Source organism: Aulonocara sp. 'chitande type north' Nkhata Bay, linkage group LG14 (genome assembly GCF_057382095.1).
Source record: "Aulonocara sp. 'chitande type north' Nkhata Bay isolate Kocher_YH1m ecotype deep benthic linkage group LG14, A_spYH_male_GT1.1, whole genome shotgun sequence".
NCBI lineage: Eukaryota > Metazoa > Chordata > Actinopteri > Cichliformes > Cichlidae > Aulonocara > Aulonocara sp. 'chitande type north' Nkhata Bay.
Window position 1 is genome coordinate 4,468,935 of NC_141357.1, and position 18,911 is coordinate 4,487,845.

Here is an 18,911-nt window from a genome sequence, read left to right on the forward strand (position 1 = left end):
GCTGAGTTTTGTCACAGATCTTTGTTAAATTTGTCTCACAGGAGATGATGACACCTCTCATATGCACGTGTCTTTCATGCTTGTAACGGGAGCCGCACAAGCCAGAACATTAATAAAGGGTTTAATTAAATAAATCTTATAAAGGGCTACAGTTGTCTTACTTTAGAGGAATAAATATGAAAGAATTTGGGCATCAACACAACCTCAGACGCCGTCTCTGTTCAGATTTATAATTGTTTTGCGTTACAAAACAGAAATGTGGGTGTTTTGTTATGATTCCACTGAACATGGTTATCATATATATGACAACATATATATACAGTGTATATATATGTTGTCATATATATTGTGTATATTATACACAAAGAGAAACCGTCACCTATAGCTTACATCAGCACCATGGACATAGCCAGTGTTGGGAAGGTTACTTTTAAAGTGTATTCCACTACAGATTACAGATTACATGCCCCAAAATGTATTTTGTAACGTATTCCGTTACGTTACTCAATGAGAGTAACGTATTCTGAATACTTTGGATTATTTAATATATTATCATGCTTTTTACAACTACATGAATGTACTATAGCTGTGTGATTTATTACTATTACTGAAGGTTACTCATCATACCAATACCAGCTACATTTTTAAATCTTAATATAAAATGAGTAACAGTAGGGTGGACATTAGGTAAGGCTGCACTTTTTGCAGTGATCTCGTATAGAAAACTATTCTGTGCATATATAAAACAGGTCCACAGCTCCGAACCGTAGTAAAGCGACCTCTGGCTAATACGTCGGGTTCGTGTCGGGCTCATAGCTGAAAACTTTACTTTGTTGCCTGGGTCAAGTTTGCTAGCGAGAGACAGAGAGAGGCGTTGAAAGGCTGCTCCAACGGAGCTTATTGTTTCAGAGGAAAACACGAACACAGTGTACTTACAGCTGGGCTACACTGCCCATGAGGCTACATTCTTTAGGGCTATGCCTGTATTGCCTTCATATTAAATAATTTTTTGAACAATAATTTATTTAAATATTTCGTCACGTCATTTTGCGGGACGCAAGTAGAGGTGACATGGGCTTGAGACCCAGGCATTTGAGCCTCTTAATGCGTGTTTTGTTTGGGTTTCCACCGGCGTGGAATTACCAAAAATAGAGAGGGGACAGCCTAACATATGGAACAGGAAAAGGCCGCCGTGTAATCCCTTTATTTCAACAAAGTAACTGTATTCTGAATACCACCTTTTTAAACGGTAATTGTAACAGAATACAGTTACTCATATTTTGTATTTTAAATACGTAACGGCGGCACATGTATTCCATTACTCCCCAACACTGCCAGTGGCTCTACTACAATCTTTCTCCAGATGTCTAAGCTCCTAACTTTAAGTCTAAGATACAGCCGAGCCTCCCTACAGAGGAAATTCCTTTTAGCTGCTTGTATTCACAACCTTATTTTACTGGTCAGTACCCAGACGTTATGAGGGTGGTCAGATCTTTGACCATGACAATCTGGTCCATGTGTTTGTGTGTGTGTGTGCATGGCTGGGTCTGGGGCTTGCTGGGGCTTGGCCCCTGTGAGATATGGTCTTGGAGGAAAGAGGTTCACCCTCCCTAGTGCTCCTTGCTGGATGCTGCTGCCCCTCCCTGGGCATACTTGTTGGTTCCAGGGCGTGTGGTTCGCTGTTCTGACATGGTTGTTGACCCACTCCCTTGGTGGTCTGGAATGGCTTACACGTCTTCCGTGTTGGGGGGGTCTCTGCCAGGCAGTTCTTGGGCACCTGGAGCCCATTTTCCCCTACCCTCATTTTCAAGTTCATTTTGTGACAAAGACACTTAAACACTTACACTCACACTGGACACTCTCTCTCACACTCACACACTGCACAACCCCTACAAGAAGAATATATCTGTGCATTTTTTTATTTTTTGGGTTCTAGTTGCTGTATGGTTGTTTTTCTGACGGGTGTGGCAGTTGGTGATACACTGTAGATTTCTATTTGTACGCTATCCTTTTATTACATCTTCTCCTATTCCCCTATAATCACACCATCTCCCTAGTCAAGATCTGATGTACTTAAAATCAACGAGGAAGGGAGTTCCTACCTTTAGTCGCGCCCGCTGCCCCCAAGTGGTAAATGGCACCGAGGATAAGCCAGAGGGCTTTCTGCTCTTCACTGGAGATGCCCAGCACCTTCATGGCTGCCTGCAGCTTGGTGAACTGCTGCAAGGATCGCTGCTTGTCTTCAGGCTGAAGCAGATCAAATCAAACTTTACTGAACCCTGCAGGGAGTCTGGAATTTTGCAATAAACAGTTGCTTTCATCCACACATTTTATTAACATCTACCATCTACTGTGATTACCTTAGTCTGTGGCAGGATCCCAAAAGCACTGTTCTCAGCCAGGTGGTTAAAGTGCAGCTCCGTCCTGGAGGAGAGGAAAGACACTAGAAACATAAGCTCCTCAGTGCCAGACAAATGTGTAAGCTTGATGTGAGTAGTTGTATTTTTGTTATATCAGAAGAATATCCATATTATGTGACAATGATTTTCTTTTAAGACAGCTTTCTAATTTAATTGCTGACTTAGCAAAGATATTTAGTGTAAAACCCCAATTCTAAAAAAGTTGAGAAGATTTGTTAAATGTAATTAAAAACAGAACGCAATGACGCAAATCACAGGATCAATGTTCACTACAGTTCCTTCCAAGTACTACATTTGATAGATACTGACGACTGTCAACCAGGAACACCTCACAAGAACTGCAGTCGTCTAGTGACAACAATTTACTCAAATCCTTAAGCTTGCCCATTTTTAGACTTCGAGCACAGAATGTACACTTGCTACCTAAAAAAGTAACGAAATCAGTGTTTGGTCGATTCTTTTCTTTGTTGTAACAAAGAAAAAAAGCTATAAATATTACACCACTGGAAAGTCTGTTTATTTCCCCGTAAGCATTGCCACATTTGTAAGAAAAATGCATTTGTGCATCGAGTATATGGGTTACCCCCATGAAAAACCTGCCAAATCTTCTCTACCAATGCTGCTGCCTGATTGGCACCTGATTACCATAAAATGTTAAATTGCTAATATGTTTTGTTTCTTCAGACACTGTATCTAGGTTTTGGTCCCAGTGGGAGGCCCTAACACGCTGCAAAGCATTAGAAAGTTTAATCAACAGCATGCATTGTTTGTGTTTTGATTAAAAATTTCAAGGAAATACATCACATCCTCTTGTATTTTGGTTATTGTGGGTGGACCACAAGGGATTTTCTGGGTTTTAAGTGGGCCACAGGATTGTTGACTTTGGGAATGGGTGGCCTATAGAATTAAGAGCCTGTACATTCATGCTGTAAGGTATATACAGGTTTTAAAGTAACATATGCTCCAATGATACAATGACTGAAAAAATCAGTGATACTGATTGTTGACAATTTCATTTCAATGCAACTGCACTGCCATACAGCAGTGAAACAGTGAATATTATGCCACTGTCCAGAAATTTCCAGACATGCCTATCCATAGCAAACAGAGAATAGGTGACGAAAACTTGTCAAGAAAACAAACATCAAGAAATAATATGACAAACACTGTGAAAAACCTATTGTAACGCTACAATTCTTCCAAATCAAATCATTTTTTTATTTTTAAAAAACAAAAGAAAATCTCTACGTTACTAAACAGTACAAAAAAGGGCTCAACGAGTCACCTGAGACTGCTGTCGGCTCCAGCCATCATGTAGTAAAAAACGTTGAAGGTGGATTCCCCCTCAGGTCGTCTGCTCACCCTCAGTTTCTCCAACAACATTGTCTAAGAAGTAAAGAGAGTTTTGTAAAAAGGGTACAGTACAAGCTAATCAGCTGTGTGCGCGCACTTGTGTTTGTTACCTGGATGGAGGCAGAGGCCACCTGCCCAGCTTGGTCGAAGTCCAAGGAAACAACATGAGAGAAGTGGCTGGCATTTGTGTTTATGGTGGTAGAGCTGTTCCCAAAGGCCTCCAGTATGGTGTAGACTGCCTGCCACTTCTCAGCTGTGTCACCAAAACGATAAGATGTCCCATCATTTGATGATTCATTGCAAACTAGCAATCAATGTTTCACAAAGAACCCATAATTCTGTTCTACCTGTTAATAATTCTCATTGTCCAAATCTTATTATACTTTTATAAACAAAGACCTGATGAAAATTGTGTGGACTGGCTACACTGACACTGACAATACTGACATTTCAGTGTATAACTGTTATACATGTTATATATGTCCTCAAACCAGGCCCTGACTCAAACCGCAGCCTGTCTGTCTTACATATCCTTGTTGGTGTAAAAACCTCTGGCTCACACTGTCAGTAACAGGATTTGAGCCTACTTGTGTTTAGTTAATTATTTCTATTTAGTAATTGAAGAAAAAGCACTTAAAAATTATCTGATTTTATCATCTGTAATACTTAATTTCAAAAGTTGTAGAGAATAAGGATTGTGCAAAACAAAAGACTGAAACCAGTACAGCTGTGATGTTCTGGCTTGGACAGTGTAAGCTATCCTGTGCTCAAATTCAAACCTGAGCATTTATTCTTAAAAAACAAAATCATCATGTGATAAGTTCTCTTTTTTAAGTTTAACTGAAAAAAGAGAACTTATCAGATGATGATTTTGTTTATTAATTATTATGAATTATTATTTAATTCTTTCTAACTAGGTTGAGAATCCTGAGAAACCATGTAAAATTCCAATATAAGATATTTGAGGTTTGTAGTCCACCTACCCCTGTCTTTTGTGGACAAACTCACCAGAGAAGATTTTTCCTGTGCTGCCAGCAATGCAGACCAGGTACTGGACAAGATGCTGACAGTTGGTGGTTTTGCCGCTACCAGACCTGCCCAGCAGCACAATGGACTGATCCTGTCGGGTGGTGAGCAGGTTGCGGTAGGCCGACTGGGCCACAGAGTAAATGTGAGGAGCTGAATCCTCACGCCGGCAGCCTTTAAACATGTTCATCACCTTGTGAGCAGGAACAGAATATGAGATTAAAACATGTACAAGCACAAAAATAAAGAGAGACTAATGAAGAGTTAGCTGTAGCATAAAGCACCTCCAAACCCTCGAAGTGATCATTACACTGCTACACTAAACTAAACAGCTACACTTTCTTTCACAAACAACCGGCATTAATGCACTATATATAAATGCAATCCATTAATTTGGCTGGCCTTGCTCATTAGTCTTGAGCTTACCTTCTCCGAGTACATGGAGGGCATGCTGAGAGGGTTGATGACCACCATGTTGGGTCCAGCATAGGTATGGATGAGGTTCCCTCCATAGCGTTGCCTCAGGCAGTGCATTACACTGGATTCATTCAAATAGAGTAGTGAAGCTAGGTCTTCTGATCTGTCGTATGATGGAGGGTTGGCCTACACATAGAGAGAGCAATCATAAAATGACAGAAGAGCTGTACTCATTCATTGATTAATCACTTCCCATCCTATTTTATTACACAGTCATTTTAAAATCAAATTTACCAAATGTGATAGTTTCGTATTCTAATAAACTATTTAGTCAGTTACATCTGGTCTCAAGCACCTGCCGTAAGTTGCTCATGAAATGTCTAAACAATCAGTATGAACTGGCAGATGTTCGATTTCCTTCCTTTCTCAAAGTATACTTATAAAAATAATGCATAAATAAATAAATAACTGTCTTTTTTTCTTCAGGGCACTGATGTTTAGATCCTTGCTCTCAGAATTACGGTAATAACAAAGCTACTGTGCTCCACTGAAATTATTTGTATAGATTTTAGAAGTACTATAAGTGCTGTGAGCAAGAAAGTAACTTTAGACAGCCAGTAGTGTGCGTCTGCCAAACTTCCCAACAGTCCCATCTGACCTTACCTACACCTATTCCAGCATTCCCGTGAGCTGGTAGTATCCTCTGTGGCCGTCTGTGACAAACTGATTCTCTGCCTCTGAGTCTCTCGTACACACTGAGTGGACCTCCTTCATCATGTGCATGGGCTGCTAATGATAGCTAGCTTCAAGCTAGCTTTTTTTGCTTTATTGGACTTAAAAAAAACTTTATGCTATATAAATAATAATTTATATAACAATGTTTTACTTGGAATATGAATCGTTTATTAAATTCAGTTCAATTTCATTTATACAGCGCTAAGTCACAACAACAAACGTGCTTGAATGTCCGAATTTAATGTGTCAGCAACAAAAAAAATGTTTTAGCCATCAGTTTACCACAGGCTTACATAATTAATATGCACATTGTTGTTCTGTGATACAGTGTGATTTGATATGAAAGTTTTGTACTGTGGATCCTTCGATGCGATCATAACAATCTAATCTAATAATCTACTTTAATTTATGGGTATTATTGTTTATAATATCCCAGAAGTGAAAGTGACAAACTTAGACCTTTATATGCATTGCAGTAAATGTATATCTGAAAGTGCTATAATTAAGTTTAACTACAATACAAATCCTGCACTGTTATCTTCTTTAGTGCCATAAGCCAAGGCAAAGTAGCCCCCTGAACTCTACTCCCACAGAGGTCAATTATCTTCCTAATAGTTTTACATCTTCACTGCGTACGATTCTTGAGATTGTAGCTCCTCTGACAAAGAAAGCCTCAAATCAGAAGTAATTGACTCCCTGGTAAAAGTCTAAAAGGAAAAGGTGTCCTACTAATTTAAAAAACATAGTTTGTTGTTCTTTTTGAAAGAAAAAAGCCCTCTATAAAGCTAGAACATCAGTCCTCTTCATACATTAAGGTTAATTATGAAGTTCCACAGAATTCTGTGCTAGGACCATTTCTCTTTACATTATACTTGCCTCCCTGGGGTAGGCATTTTTGACCAGGATGTGTCCTTCAATGCACATGAAAACAGAACAAAACATGGAGGACTGATTTCTTCCATGTGTACAATATCTCTAAAATTAGAAACAACCTGTCTCAGAGAGATACTGAAAACCTAGTTCATCGTCCTCCCCTCACCCCAACCGGTCGCAGGAGATGGTCGCCCCTCCCTGAGCCTGGTTCCACCCTATAAAAGGGAGTTTTTCCTTCCCACTGTTGCAAAAGCGCTTGATCATAGAGGCCCATCTGATTGTTGGGGTTTTCTCTGTATTATTGTAGCGTCTTTACCTTAACATATAAAGCACCTTGAGGCAAATGTTGTGATTTGGCACTATATAAATAAAGCTGGATTGAATTAAATTGAATTGAATTGAATTTAGATGAACAGGGTCGGAAGTCACCTACTCACCTTTTCAATGTCGTCTTCATCCACATCCAGTACAGTCCCGTCATGCTCCATTTTGATTCTTACCTTGCCCTCTGGCAGAGAGCCAGTTTCTGTCTTTATCACGGTGGCTGGCCAGAGATAAGACAGTAAACACTTTAGTTTTTGCCTGACTGAAGTGCTCAACTCTACTGATCTCTATAGTTTAAGTGGATAATTAAAGAGAATAACAAAAGGAAAAATGCATGACTTTGCCATCTAAAACTCTAAAGACCAGCAGTGTGGATTTTTTTTATTTCCATTTTAAAGACTTTATCATCCAATAAAATTATTTTTATAGCTAATTAACACATTTAATCCCAATGAAAAACACTTCACAGCTAGGAGGTTCTAAAAATTTAATTTCAAATATGCAAATATGTGCAGTGTTAAGTGTTAAGCTGTAGAATGCATATGCTGAGCTGCTGCAAACAGATGGGGATAAGAACAACACACTTTTCTCAGTGCAAACTGAAAATCATTGCTCAGTGAAGCCAACAAAACCACATCATCACAACTACTCCACAGGCACTTTCTATGACTTCAACATAATGTTGCAAAAGCAGGCTGACAGCCCCAAAACATCTACAGCAGGGGTGTCGAACTCATTTTACATCGTGGAGCACCTACGGCCCACTTTGACCTTAACTCATCATTCTGTCAGTGTAAAGAAATTACATATTTAACAGTTTTTCTACATGATAAAGAAAAAAACTGCTGTTACAAAGAAGAAGAAAAAAATCGGTCAGCAAAACTCAGACACTGAGCCATGGCTCTGTACTACATGCACACATTTGTCCATTTCTGCCATTCAAAGACACTGTGTGTAGTTTATTTTATGTAGAATTTGAAACTGAACTGTAAATTTAGTCTTCTTCAATTTAGCAATTTTTTCAGTGTTTTTTATTCAGTGTAAAAGCCTTATTTTCATGGATTTGATACTACTAGGGAGGATATGAGGTTTAAAGCCTGGACACCGTTTGTCATGTGCAATGGAAAGATGTGATAAATTCTGCACTCAGCTTTGCAGTCTCCAGTATCATTGAAATGCAGCCAGTTGCTGCTTATTTTATGTTTTTGCTCCTTTTCTTCACTTTTTCTCTACCTGGCCTGTACCACTACACTTGCTGTCTTCAGGACGTCTTCCCCTCTTCCTTCTTTCACATAATGGTATGATCCCAGTTTGTCTTTGCATGTGATTGACTGCTTGATGTGCCAATCAAAGTAAAGTCGCGCCTCTGCCTGCATGGATTCCCAGCACAGCTGAAGATTCAGCTCCACATACCAACATGTCATTATTAACTTACACATGAAATTATCTTGTGGGCCGAATATATTTTTATTGCAGGCTAGATGTGGCCCGTGGGCCACATGTTTGACACCCCTGATCACGAGCATTCAAACCTAGGGTAAATCTCAATCACCCCAGATGTCGTGCAGTCAGAGAGTTATTTAACTCCCTCAGTGACAGCCACAAGCATGTGAGAGATGCCCCCTTTTTTTCCAGCTTCTTCTTCCACTATAGGATGCATTTAAAGGGGATTCAGGAGCTACTTAAGTAATTTAAGTACTCTTTTCACCATCCAATGACACAGTTAGGTCCATAAATATTTGGACAGAGACAACTTTTTCTAATTTTGGATAAGATTGCATAAAAATGTGAGGAACTAGAGCATTTTTAACACAATCCCTTCATTTCAGGGGCTCTAAAGTAACCGGACAAATTAAGTTAATGCAAAATAACAGATTTTTTGCAGTAAAATATTACGTACACACTTCGTGTATTTTAAACGGTAGATATATTAAAAAACACATTTAGTAGCAAGTAACTATGTAGCTTTTTATAAAAGACCAATAAAAGGCAATGGAATGGGGAAAAATGTGATGCCACCGTAAGAACATTTTTAAAAAGATAAGCCAGACTCACCCAGGGAAAAGCCATCCTTGTGGACAAGCCATACTTTATCTGATTCATACCAGGCCTGCTCTGCTGCAATCTGTTCCTCAGTCTTCACCTAAAAAGGACAAAGGTCAGAATTAGAGGACAGCAGGGGAAATTATACCTGTGGACCACTCACAGCAACATGTGTTTTTTTTTTAAACCATTTGAATTTCCAGTGAGATATCAGGACATGCTGAAAGGATGCAATTAAAGCTTTTCAAAATAATGATCATGTGATTGACTGATCAGGCTTGTATGAAGAATGTGTGAGGACATTTGCGTTTGTCAAACGGCAGTTCAGTAGCAACCCCTGGTATCTAAAATGCCAGAGAGCAGCTTGGTTCAGCCCAATATTCATAACAACATAAAAGAACACAAACACATAAGGAACCAAGAATGAAAGTGTAAAACAAAGTAAACTGGAAACAAGCACAAAAAAAACTTGGGTGTTCCTATTGATGACTTCTTACATTTTACTACATTTTAACAGGAAACATGAATAGGGAACACTGCACTTTGCAAGCACGAGCACAATGCAGCACAACACAAGGGATGAGCTGGTGATTTTGTCACACTCAGGCATAGTGCAGTCCACACCTGGGATTGCTTAGCTGCAGCATGAGATGCTTGGAGAGCAATAAGATCCTCTTCTACTGATCCCTGGTGATTTTGCCAGCATGAGAAGGTTAAAGGTCACAGTTATACATAAGCAATATATGTTAAAACAGACAGACATATACAAACAAATACACAGATATAATGAAACATCATCTGCTCAGCTGTAGACAATGTCACTGCAACAGATGCTCTACATATCCAGAATATATGAGAAAGAGAAATTAAGTCTACTCACTATGCATGATCATCGATTAAAAGTACTGCTTGAATGTTACATTTTGAAAGTTTCACAGGTCACTAAAACATGATGATTATATGACAGCAAAAAAGCTTCATTCATAAAGACTCTAAAGACATTGCCTTTGATAGAAAGCACTTCCATAGAAAGAGCGAAGAAAAAAGTGCTTGTGTGAATGGGTGGGAATAGGTGAATGATGAAAGTAGTGTAAAGTGCTTTGAGTGCTCAGAGCAAAAAAAAAAACACTATCAAGATCCGATCCATTTACCAATTTCATAATCCTACATCACCTTGTTCTCAAGTTACCACATTCACAGAAAACTTACTCTGACCTTTAGGTTGAGATCACTGAGATTCAACCTCGTCCATGATTTTGTTGATGCACCTATGGTATCAATCTGAAAATCCTAGATGAATTCCTTCTTGAGTTATTGCATTCGCAAGATGTTTAGAAAACTTGACCGATATTCAAACTCATCTGAGATTTTTAGTAGACGCACCCACGGTGTACGTCATGACAATACAATGGGAAGAAAACTGAAAATGCCAACAGTGAAGTTCAGACTTTTTATACCGATAAAGAACAAGGAAATTTGATTAGTATATGAAGGCTGAGCAATAGGTTATAGGCTACTGGCCACTTCAGCCAGCCATCAATGAGAAAGCCCTGGAGTTCTGTGCTCATGACAAATTAGTGAACACAGTTGTCAAACAATCTGTGATGAAGGCTGCAAGTGACGGCCTCCTCACTGCTTCATGTATTTAAATTAACTTTTTTATCTGCTTAAAACCAAAAAATCCCAAATAGATGATTAGAACTTATTTTCATAACAAGCTCTTTCATGATTGCATTTACTAAAAAACACGTGCCAAGTAGGAACTCCCTGCCCAACCCCCCATGTGCCACACATACCACTCTGTGAATATGTTGACAATTCTGGAAATTATTAATTTAATAACCCAACCTAATATCCAACTATCTGCAGGTTATTATATCACTTTAGCATCCCTGTATAATGTCTTAGCTGCTCTCATCTTTAGAAAGACTTTATCCAGTTTAGCATGCCTGAATTGAAGGACTAACACTATATTGTAAGAAAAAGTCCTTGAAAGCCTGAAATACAACTCTGATTCCAAAAATGTTGGGATGCTGTACAATAGCAGAAGTACAGCAGAACACAGAAAACACATCACATGTTGAAACTGAGAAAATCTACTCTTTTAAGGAAAGAATTGAGGTCATTTTGAACTTGATGGCAATAGGTCAAAAAAAATGTAGGACAGGGTAAAGGTTACCACTGTTTACAGGCTCATTCTACAAGTGTCTGCAAACTGAGGGGACCAGTTATTGGATTTTTGTATTTAGTACCACTCACTTTTCCAGCCTATTGTTCTTCAAAATGGCCTTATTTGTTTCTTAACATGTTATAATTTGGGTTTGCCTTCTTTTTAATATAAGAGACAGAGAGGGGGGGGGGGGGGGGGGGGGGCTCTAACAAACCAAACATATTAAGCGTATGTGGAGTTTCGTGGAGTTTAACTGTCAACAGCACCTTGAAGCAACTGTTGTTGTGATTTGGCACTACAGAAATAAAATTCAATTCAATTTAGTTCAATACAATACTTCAAATGGGGGAAATTGAGGAAATTAAAAGGATTTTGGGCCTTACATTCTCACATGTCAAATGAGTACAAATTCCAGATAGGAGCCCCAGGGAAATGCAGGTCTGTGGTGCATGGAGGGTGCCCTGAGCCTGCAGGGGTGCAGACACGAGCGCCTCAACAGAAGATGAAACACTGACTGCTGGCTCCAGCTAGCCACAGAGACAACCAGCAAAAGCAGTGTGAGTAAAGCATGGAGAGAAAGACAGGGAATGAGGGGAAAAACACAGAAGACACAGTCAACATGGAAATTCAGATGAAAATATTGCAGAACATGGCTGTATCCCAATTCAGGGTCTGCAGCCTTAAAGGCCGATTACGTCACAGCGACGCGACGAAGGCTGTCCCAATTCGAGGCTGCTCGAAATGCGGCCCTCAAATGCGTCCTTCATTTCCCTGAATTTTAAGGATGTGGCGGTGTGGACTTCATGGCCCAACATATCCCAGAATGCATAGCGCGGCGGTGGGTGTGGATAATTTTGCCGAAAAAAAACGGCAAATGAGGGGCGCCCGAAGAGTAACTTAGTAAACTAAGTGATGAATATTATGTCACTTATTTATGTGGAAATGCTTAATAACGAAGAACATTAAAACATTACTGTTGGCCACATGTCGGCAAAGTTATGTGACATTAGTGAAGTTTGTACTAACTTGGTTTTAAAGCCTTTACTTTAAAATATACGCCGTTCAAAAGCTGAGCTTCATCTTATAGAGAATGATCAAAGCTCATGTAGAAACAAACAAACAAATGAACAAAAGATTTTCTCCTTCGTTTCTGTCAAACAAAGCTGTATGAAACGTTTCCAGCTGTTAGTATCATGGTTGCTAGGCAACCTGGGCAGCGCAATGGAGGCTAGACCGTCCCATTTCACAAGCCTCGCACTTCCGGCCTTAGCGGCCTTTGAGTACGCGGCCCTTGAGGATCGTTGAGGCTGCGTACTTTAAGGCTGCAGACCCTGAATTGGGATACAGCCCATGAAAGCAACAAGAAGTGCATGAACATTTGAGTGGCAATGGAAAAGGGAAAATGGCTTTACAATGAGTAACCATGGCATTGAAATAATTCCCCTATCTAATGAGAATGTAGTCAGTTCAAACATATCCAGTTATTGGCTAATTGTGAGAAGTTGGTTATATCACTCATGAAAGGGAATGTGCTACAAAACTAACTAGCGAGATATAATTTGAGCTTCATTCCACAGGAATGTCTTAAGCAGAACTCTCTCTGAAACCTGTCAAGTCTATAACAAAATCCATAAGTGGGTGTTTCTGTAGTGTCCACAGCTCTAGCAGCTCCAGCAAAATGACTGAATTTAAAGGTAACAGAATTTGACATTGCATCAGAAGTCAAGAAGAAATGTGGGCCCAATTCATGTTCATCAGGGCAGCCCAATTTTCAAGGTTTCCAGTAATTTTTCCAGTTTTGAAATATAATTTTAATAAAGTACAAGTTTTTATTGTCAGGGTAATGAGCAACACAGTAGTAAGGGAAACTGCTGCAAAAAAATTGTGAGAGTGGAATGATGATCAATGTGATACATAGTGATGTATGCTAACAGCTTTGGTGAAGTTATTATTAAATTAGAAAGGAAGGGGAACATTTCTGAGATGTTAAAAAAAGACTACAGCACAAGAAAAAACAGAACTAGTTAGCTAAAGCTCAGAATTTGCTGATTTTTTCCAAACCCTGCTGACAGACTTAGTTTCCATTGCTTAACTTAACCTGACCTTGTGCAACACAGATCGTTATAACTGCAAGAGTGTATTTGAAGGTTAATTAACATTTCATCAAAGATCCAGAATTCAATATGAACAGGAGAGATAAAAAAAAACTTCCATGTCGTCATGGTACTGTCTCGCTGTCTTTAGGGGAATATTTTCTATTAGCTGGCACATAAGTGGAGTTTACCAAAGTGACTGAGTGGGCAGGGTGTGGAGATGCAAGACTATGTAACATTAGACCAGTTAATCACAACAACCGTTGCATCATAGTTTTTGGTGATAAATAAAAAAAACAGAATTTAACTGAATAAATTTAGCAGCTTTCAGAGAGCAACTTTTAAAAACAGCTGTTTTTAAACTAAGCTGTTTCATGACTTTAAATCAACCATTTCAGCTATTCTGAATTCCCTTTGGTGAAACAGTTTTTCTCTTTAACACCACTGACTCAATGACGCCACTGGCAAAGCAGTAAATAATCAATAATCAATGGGAGCACCACTTGAAGCATCTCTATGCTTTTTTTGGAGCCTTTTACCGGTTGCACAGCCAGGCTGAAGACATGATTGTGTCAGTTTTTACTGCCATTTCAATGAGATATCAGTGCAGAGGATCACAGGGCTTCAGATTATAAAGAAGGAGATGTTGCAACAGCTTGAGACTTTCTCAAGAAAACTGCTGTACTCCTGTGCCAGCACACTATATGTAGAGGTAACACCTGGCATTTATGAAATTATGACAGCAATAATGGGCTCTTTACTTTTTTGCTACAGGGTTAACCGTCCCTTACTTTACATGGCATGACAGTTTTCACCACCAGTTGCTTCATACCAGCACACTGTGTTATTGCCACATGCACAAATGTGAAGTGTAAAAAGAGCCACCCCTTTACATCGGTGCTTTAACTTGCCTAATCGTCAAACTGCTTTAGACCATGGGGGAAGTGAATAATGCTGGTTAGATTTTTTTGATGTGTACATGTACAAACACGGAAAATTCAAAGGCAATATTATCTGTTTATTTACAGGGACGCCAAAGATCTTCATCAGGCGTCGCTGAGCTTCCTCAGTTGGACTGACCGGTGCCTCCTACAGGTCAAAGCAGCAAAATACTGAATCTGAGCACACTGACACAGATGAAGCAAAGCCCACAATTAGACACAAACAGAAATGTCCTCAGCAGATGGATATGTATTTTAGTTATGTTTAGTCATCTTTAAAAAATAAACAAGTACATCAGATATCCTCACTGACTTCACTAATGTTTCCCACAGGAGACTCAAACACATACACTGATTGTATCAACAGCATAAGCAGTTTGGGTTACCATGGAATCCATTTCAAAAACACCATGTTTAGTAGTTCTGTAGTAGCACTAAATAGGTAGTAGTAGTAGTAGTAGTAATATATAAATAGCTTCTGCTTCAAACAGTACGTATGCTTTAACCTCCTAGGACTGAGCATCCACATATGTGGACATCACATTTTGGGTTGTCTAGACCACAATAAAACATGCTGCTCCATAAGGGCCTGCTATCTCTTATGAGAACATTATACTGCCACTGTTCTATCGAAATTTAAAACAAATGTCATATGTGGATATCCAGCCCTTGTAGAGCAAAATCAGGTAAAAAGAAAATTCTTTGTTTTTACATTCATGAGGTCCCAATCATCCCAAATAGCAAAGAGGAAATTAAAATTGGGTGCCATGAAAGAGTTCGGGTCTTAGGAGGTTAAAAAAACTGTGTAAAAACAGTGTAACAGAGTAACACAGTGTATTACTAAAATTGGCAGTACACAATCTGGAACAAACCAAACAGAATGTGTGAAAAACATTAAGAGTGCTAAAGAGAAAATAAAGAGAGAAACAGGCAGCAGACCAGTTAGTGTACTTGTCTGTGGCAGCATCGTTTTCAAATATAATGTTTTTTCTTTCAGTTGCTTTTCCACAAAGCAGCATTGCAGTAACTGGCTCTACCTGGTGATGCTAGTCATGTCAGGCTACCAAAGTTCCCTGTTTGAAAAATGTCTTTGCTGACACTCCATCTTTGCAAACAAGGCTTATTATCAAATACATTCTGCTATGTGATATGTTAAAGGTTAAAAACTGAAACTGTCCTCCTTGTTCATTGGCAGACTTAATCACAAAAATGATTCAAGAGTCATAAACCTCAAAACTAGCAAGTGTATTTAAAACCATAGGAGTTTACATAGCCGCTAAAGAACATACAATTCTGACAGCGACCCCAGCATTCTGTAGAAATGACTAAGCTGAGGACGTACACAAGTGCTTGTGGTTTAATGATTACAAGAATGAGAAATACTGGTTGGATATAATATTAATATTTCCAAATATAACACCACCTGTTGCTAAGCTGATTAGAAGCAGGGTATTCATAAAAGAGCCCTTGTTGAATGCCCAAAAACAAAAGGTACAAAGAAAATGACCAACAGTTTTTCAATATAAAATGTCAAACAACTGAACAACTGTACATTAAGTCAATTGACTAATTACTAATTAGTGACTTCATCATCTACTGGCAATTAGCTCAAGAGACTCCAAGTAAACCATTTCCTTGTGTGTTGCAATTTCTTCTGCTCATTTGTCTTCCACAGCTTTTTAAAAGTGGCTGAGTCTAGCCACTGTGAACACTAACATTACACATAAATGTGGTGCAAACACTATTAGCAAACACTACAGTGCTCTTTCACTCCAAACATGCATTTTAAATGCTATGCACCCAACATCAACAACACCATGTCCCAAAAGTCAAGACGACATGCCAAGTGTTAGACTGTACCTCTTTTTGACTAACAGTAGGTTTCTGGATAGAAACAATTCCTATAGGTGTAGAAGACAGTGGACCAACACTGGGCTGGGGAGGATTAGGGTTCACAGAAGTTGATGCAGTGAAACATGATTGGGGTTCAGGTATAAAGTCAGGAGCTGGGATGAAGCCCATAACTGGTGTGAAAGATAAAGGCCGGGAATGAGGAGATTTGGAAGAATCTGAAGCTGAGCCCACAGTTGCTTTGTTAGCAGGGTTAACAGAAACCAGAGAAGATGTTGTTTCCTTTGTAACTGGAGAAGAGCTGCTGGATTTGTGTTTAACATCCTGCAACTCTGGCTTGGCTTTAACTTCATTCTGCTCCTTTGTTGTCTCCTTCAAGTCAAGTTTTTCATCCATCTTCTCACTTATCTTGTCTAACTCCATTTTTTCTGGTCGGTTATCCTGAAATATTCTTGGAAAGCGCTCCCTTGTTCTGCCTCTGACCATAAGGCTTGTTAAGCCTCTTGAAATATCATCTTTGTCTTCTGTTTTAATGACATCATGTTTAAACGAGAATCCTGGCATCACTTGGGTTTGGGACACTGAGGTTGCTGCTGCTGCTACTTTGATTGTGTCAGTAGCAGGCTTGCCTACTTCTGTAACTTTGTCAGATTTCTTTGCTGGTACATTGATCTCATCTTCTGAGGGTAAAACCTTCCTGACAACACGACGAACAACCTTTACTACTTTCTTACGTGTGTAACCCTGGTCATCAGTGGTAGCCATTTGGTTGGTGCTGGTGCCTGGAAGGCTGATGATACCATTGGCAGTACCATTGACTGTGCTTTTTCCCACCACGCCATTTTGTTCTTGCTCACTCAAATCTGGTTCAAGCTTCCGAGGAATTTGTGGAGGTTCAGGACTTTTAAGTTGTGCCGCCGTCGTTGATGGTGGCTCAGGACTTTTGAAGTGCCCTTGGACTTTTATGGGTGTCTTGACTTTTGGTGGGGAAGGACTCCTGATCCTGGCAACTGACTCTGCAGTAGGACTTTTTGCCCTCAATAAACCCCTGCCAGGATCTAGAGCTGGTACTGACTTGGCTCGGCCGGGAATCCCATCACTGTCTGACTACTCACAGAGAAAAGAAAGCAATTACATGAATGTAGACAAGTAATGAAAATCCAAGCATTATGTCTTATTCTGTCAAAGAATAAAAATGTTGGTGTGTTACAATGAATTTTATGAAGACTAGTAACAGAGAAGAACAGATATTCCTTTAACCCTACAACGTAATGCAATATTGGAGCTTCCAATGACTTTGAATTTAGCCTAGAAATCCAATGCCTAAAAGCAGGCTACCAACCAGAATATCCCTAAGAAATCAAAGGCTTTCAGGACAGGTTCAGCAAACATCACAGCTCCATTTTGCTAGACATGGTACTAATTTTAACACTAAAAGGGTGTATAAGAACATGTAATCATCCCAAAGCAATCAGTTTGAGAGTTTCTGTTCTATATAAAATAAGTTAGCATGCTCCATCAGGTCCAAAGGTCTATCTATAATGACATATTTGCTCTCCTGGAACAAGGTGTCTAGCCGTCCACCTCAAGGTTTTGGGAAAGTGCTAGTTGCCAACTATCAGTTAAAGCATGTTAGCATGATTAATCCAGTACACTACAGGGATTTACCTACTATGGAATGAGTTAAAACCAAAACTTTGTGGCATTAAGTTCAAATATATGCTGATGCGAATGAGTATTCCAGTTATTATATATTAGGAAAGAGATAAGCCTAGATGTTTAGATAATGATAATAATTAAGAACGTTTTCAACTGCAATGTGTGTCAAGCATCATGAAAGAGAAGAGACCCTGGTGGTCTAACCCCCAGCTGTTGAAACTACCACTTGGGGCATGGAACATCACTTGTCTGTTAGGAAAGAAGCCTGAGTGGTTGGGTTTGAGAGATACTAGGTAGATATAGTCGAGTTTGTCTCAACACACAGTGTGGGCTCTTGAACCAGTCTTCTGGAGACCGGGGGTGGCTGGAAAGCACTTAGATGTAGAAAAAAAGTGTGTCTATGAAGTGCTTTGAGTGAAGTGCTTTGAGTTTTTTACTCTACTTCTACTGAAGTAGAGTAAAAAAAGCACTATATGAGAAGCCGTGGTGAGGCTGAGAGCAGGGGTCAGGATACTTGTATCTCACAATTTGGTGCATGTAAGTTAGGGTTTGTTCCTGGTCAAGACTTTCTCATCCTGGTGGATGATGGGGAAAGTGTCCTGACTATCACTGCCCTTTATGTGCCAAACAAGTTTTCAAAATACCCAGCCTTCTTGGAGTCACAGGGTGGGGTATTAGAAAGTGTAGCACGCAGGTGCATGTCTTGGACACTGGACAGACCTGGCATACCGAGTACCCATTACTGAGGCAGATGCATAGACCTGCAGCTACAAGGTGGTTGGTGCCTGTCAAAGTAGTAATCCCTGAACTACATGCTGGACACCAAGGTGGCGTCAAGCTGAAGCAGGAGTCTTGTCGAATTTGGTTTTCCTGTAGTACTCGGGAAGCAGCTGACAGGTACCAGCAGTCCATGTGGAGTGTGGCTCTTGCAGTGGCTGATATAAAATTCAGGTGTGGGAGAAGTTTCATGAGGAACAATGCATTTTGCACGGAATTCTGGGCGAGC

General features: G+C 39.6%; 1 protein-coding gene across 10 annotated transcripts in view; it reads right to left on the reverse strand.

The window, feature by feature from the left end:
* myo18ab (myosin XVIIIA b) overlaps positions 1 to 18,911 on the reverse strand; it is a 132,272-nt gene that overhangs the window by 81,809 nt on the left and 31,552 nt on the right. For 5 of the 10 annotated variants that reach the window (XM_086260622.1, XM_086260621.1, XM_086260615.1 and 2 more), the window contains exons 4-15: positions 16,256 to 17,353; positions 14,481 to 14,543; positions 11,745 to 11,888; positions 9,816 to 9,878; positions 9,204 to 9,291; positions 7,262 to 7,368; positions 5,226 to 5,402; positions 4,782 to 4,992; positions 3,884 to 4,026; positions 3,706 to 3,806; positions 2,361 to 2,424; positions 2,103 to 2,247 (exon numbers count right to left, since the gene is read on the reverse strand). In XM_086260622.1, the coding sequence (XP_086116748.1) occupies positions 2,103 to 2,247; positions 2,361 to 2,424; positions 3,706 to 3,806; positions 3,884 to 4,026; positions 4,782 to 4,992; positions 5,226 to 5,402; positions 7,262 to 7,368; positions 9,204 to 9,291; positions 9,816 to 9,878; positions 11,745 to 11,888; positions 14,481 to 14,543; positions 16,256 to 17,353 (2,404 nt within the window). The remainder of the gene's footprint in view (positions 1 to 2,102; positions 2,248 to 2,360; positions 2,425 to 3,705; positions 3,807 to 3,883; positions 4,027 to 4,781; positions 4,993 to 5,225; positions 5,403 to 7,261; positions 7,369 to 9,203; positions 9,292 to 9,815; positions 9,879 to 11,744; positions 11,889 to 14,480; positions 14,544 to 16,255; positions 17,354 to 18,911) is intronic. The other 5 variants (XM_086260619.1, XM_086260618.1, XM_086260623.1 and 2 more) reach the window with 3 other exon arrangements.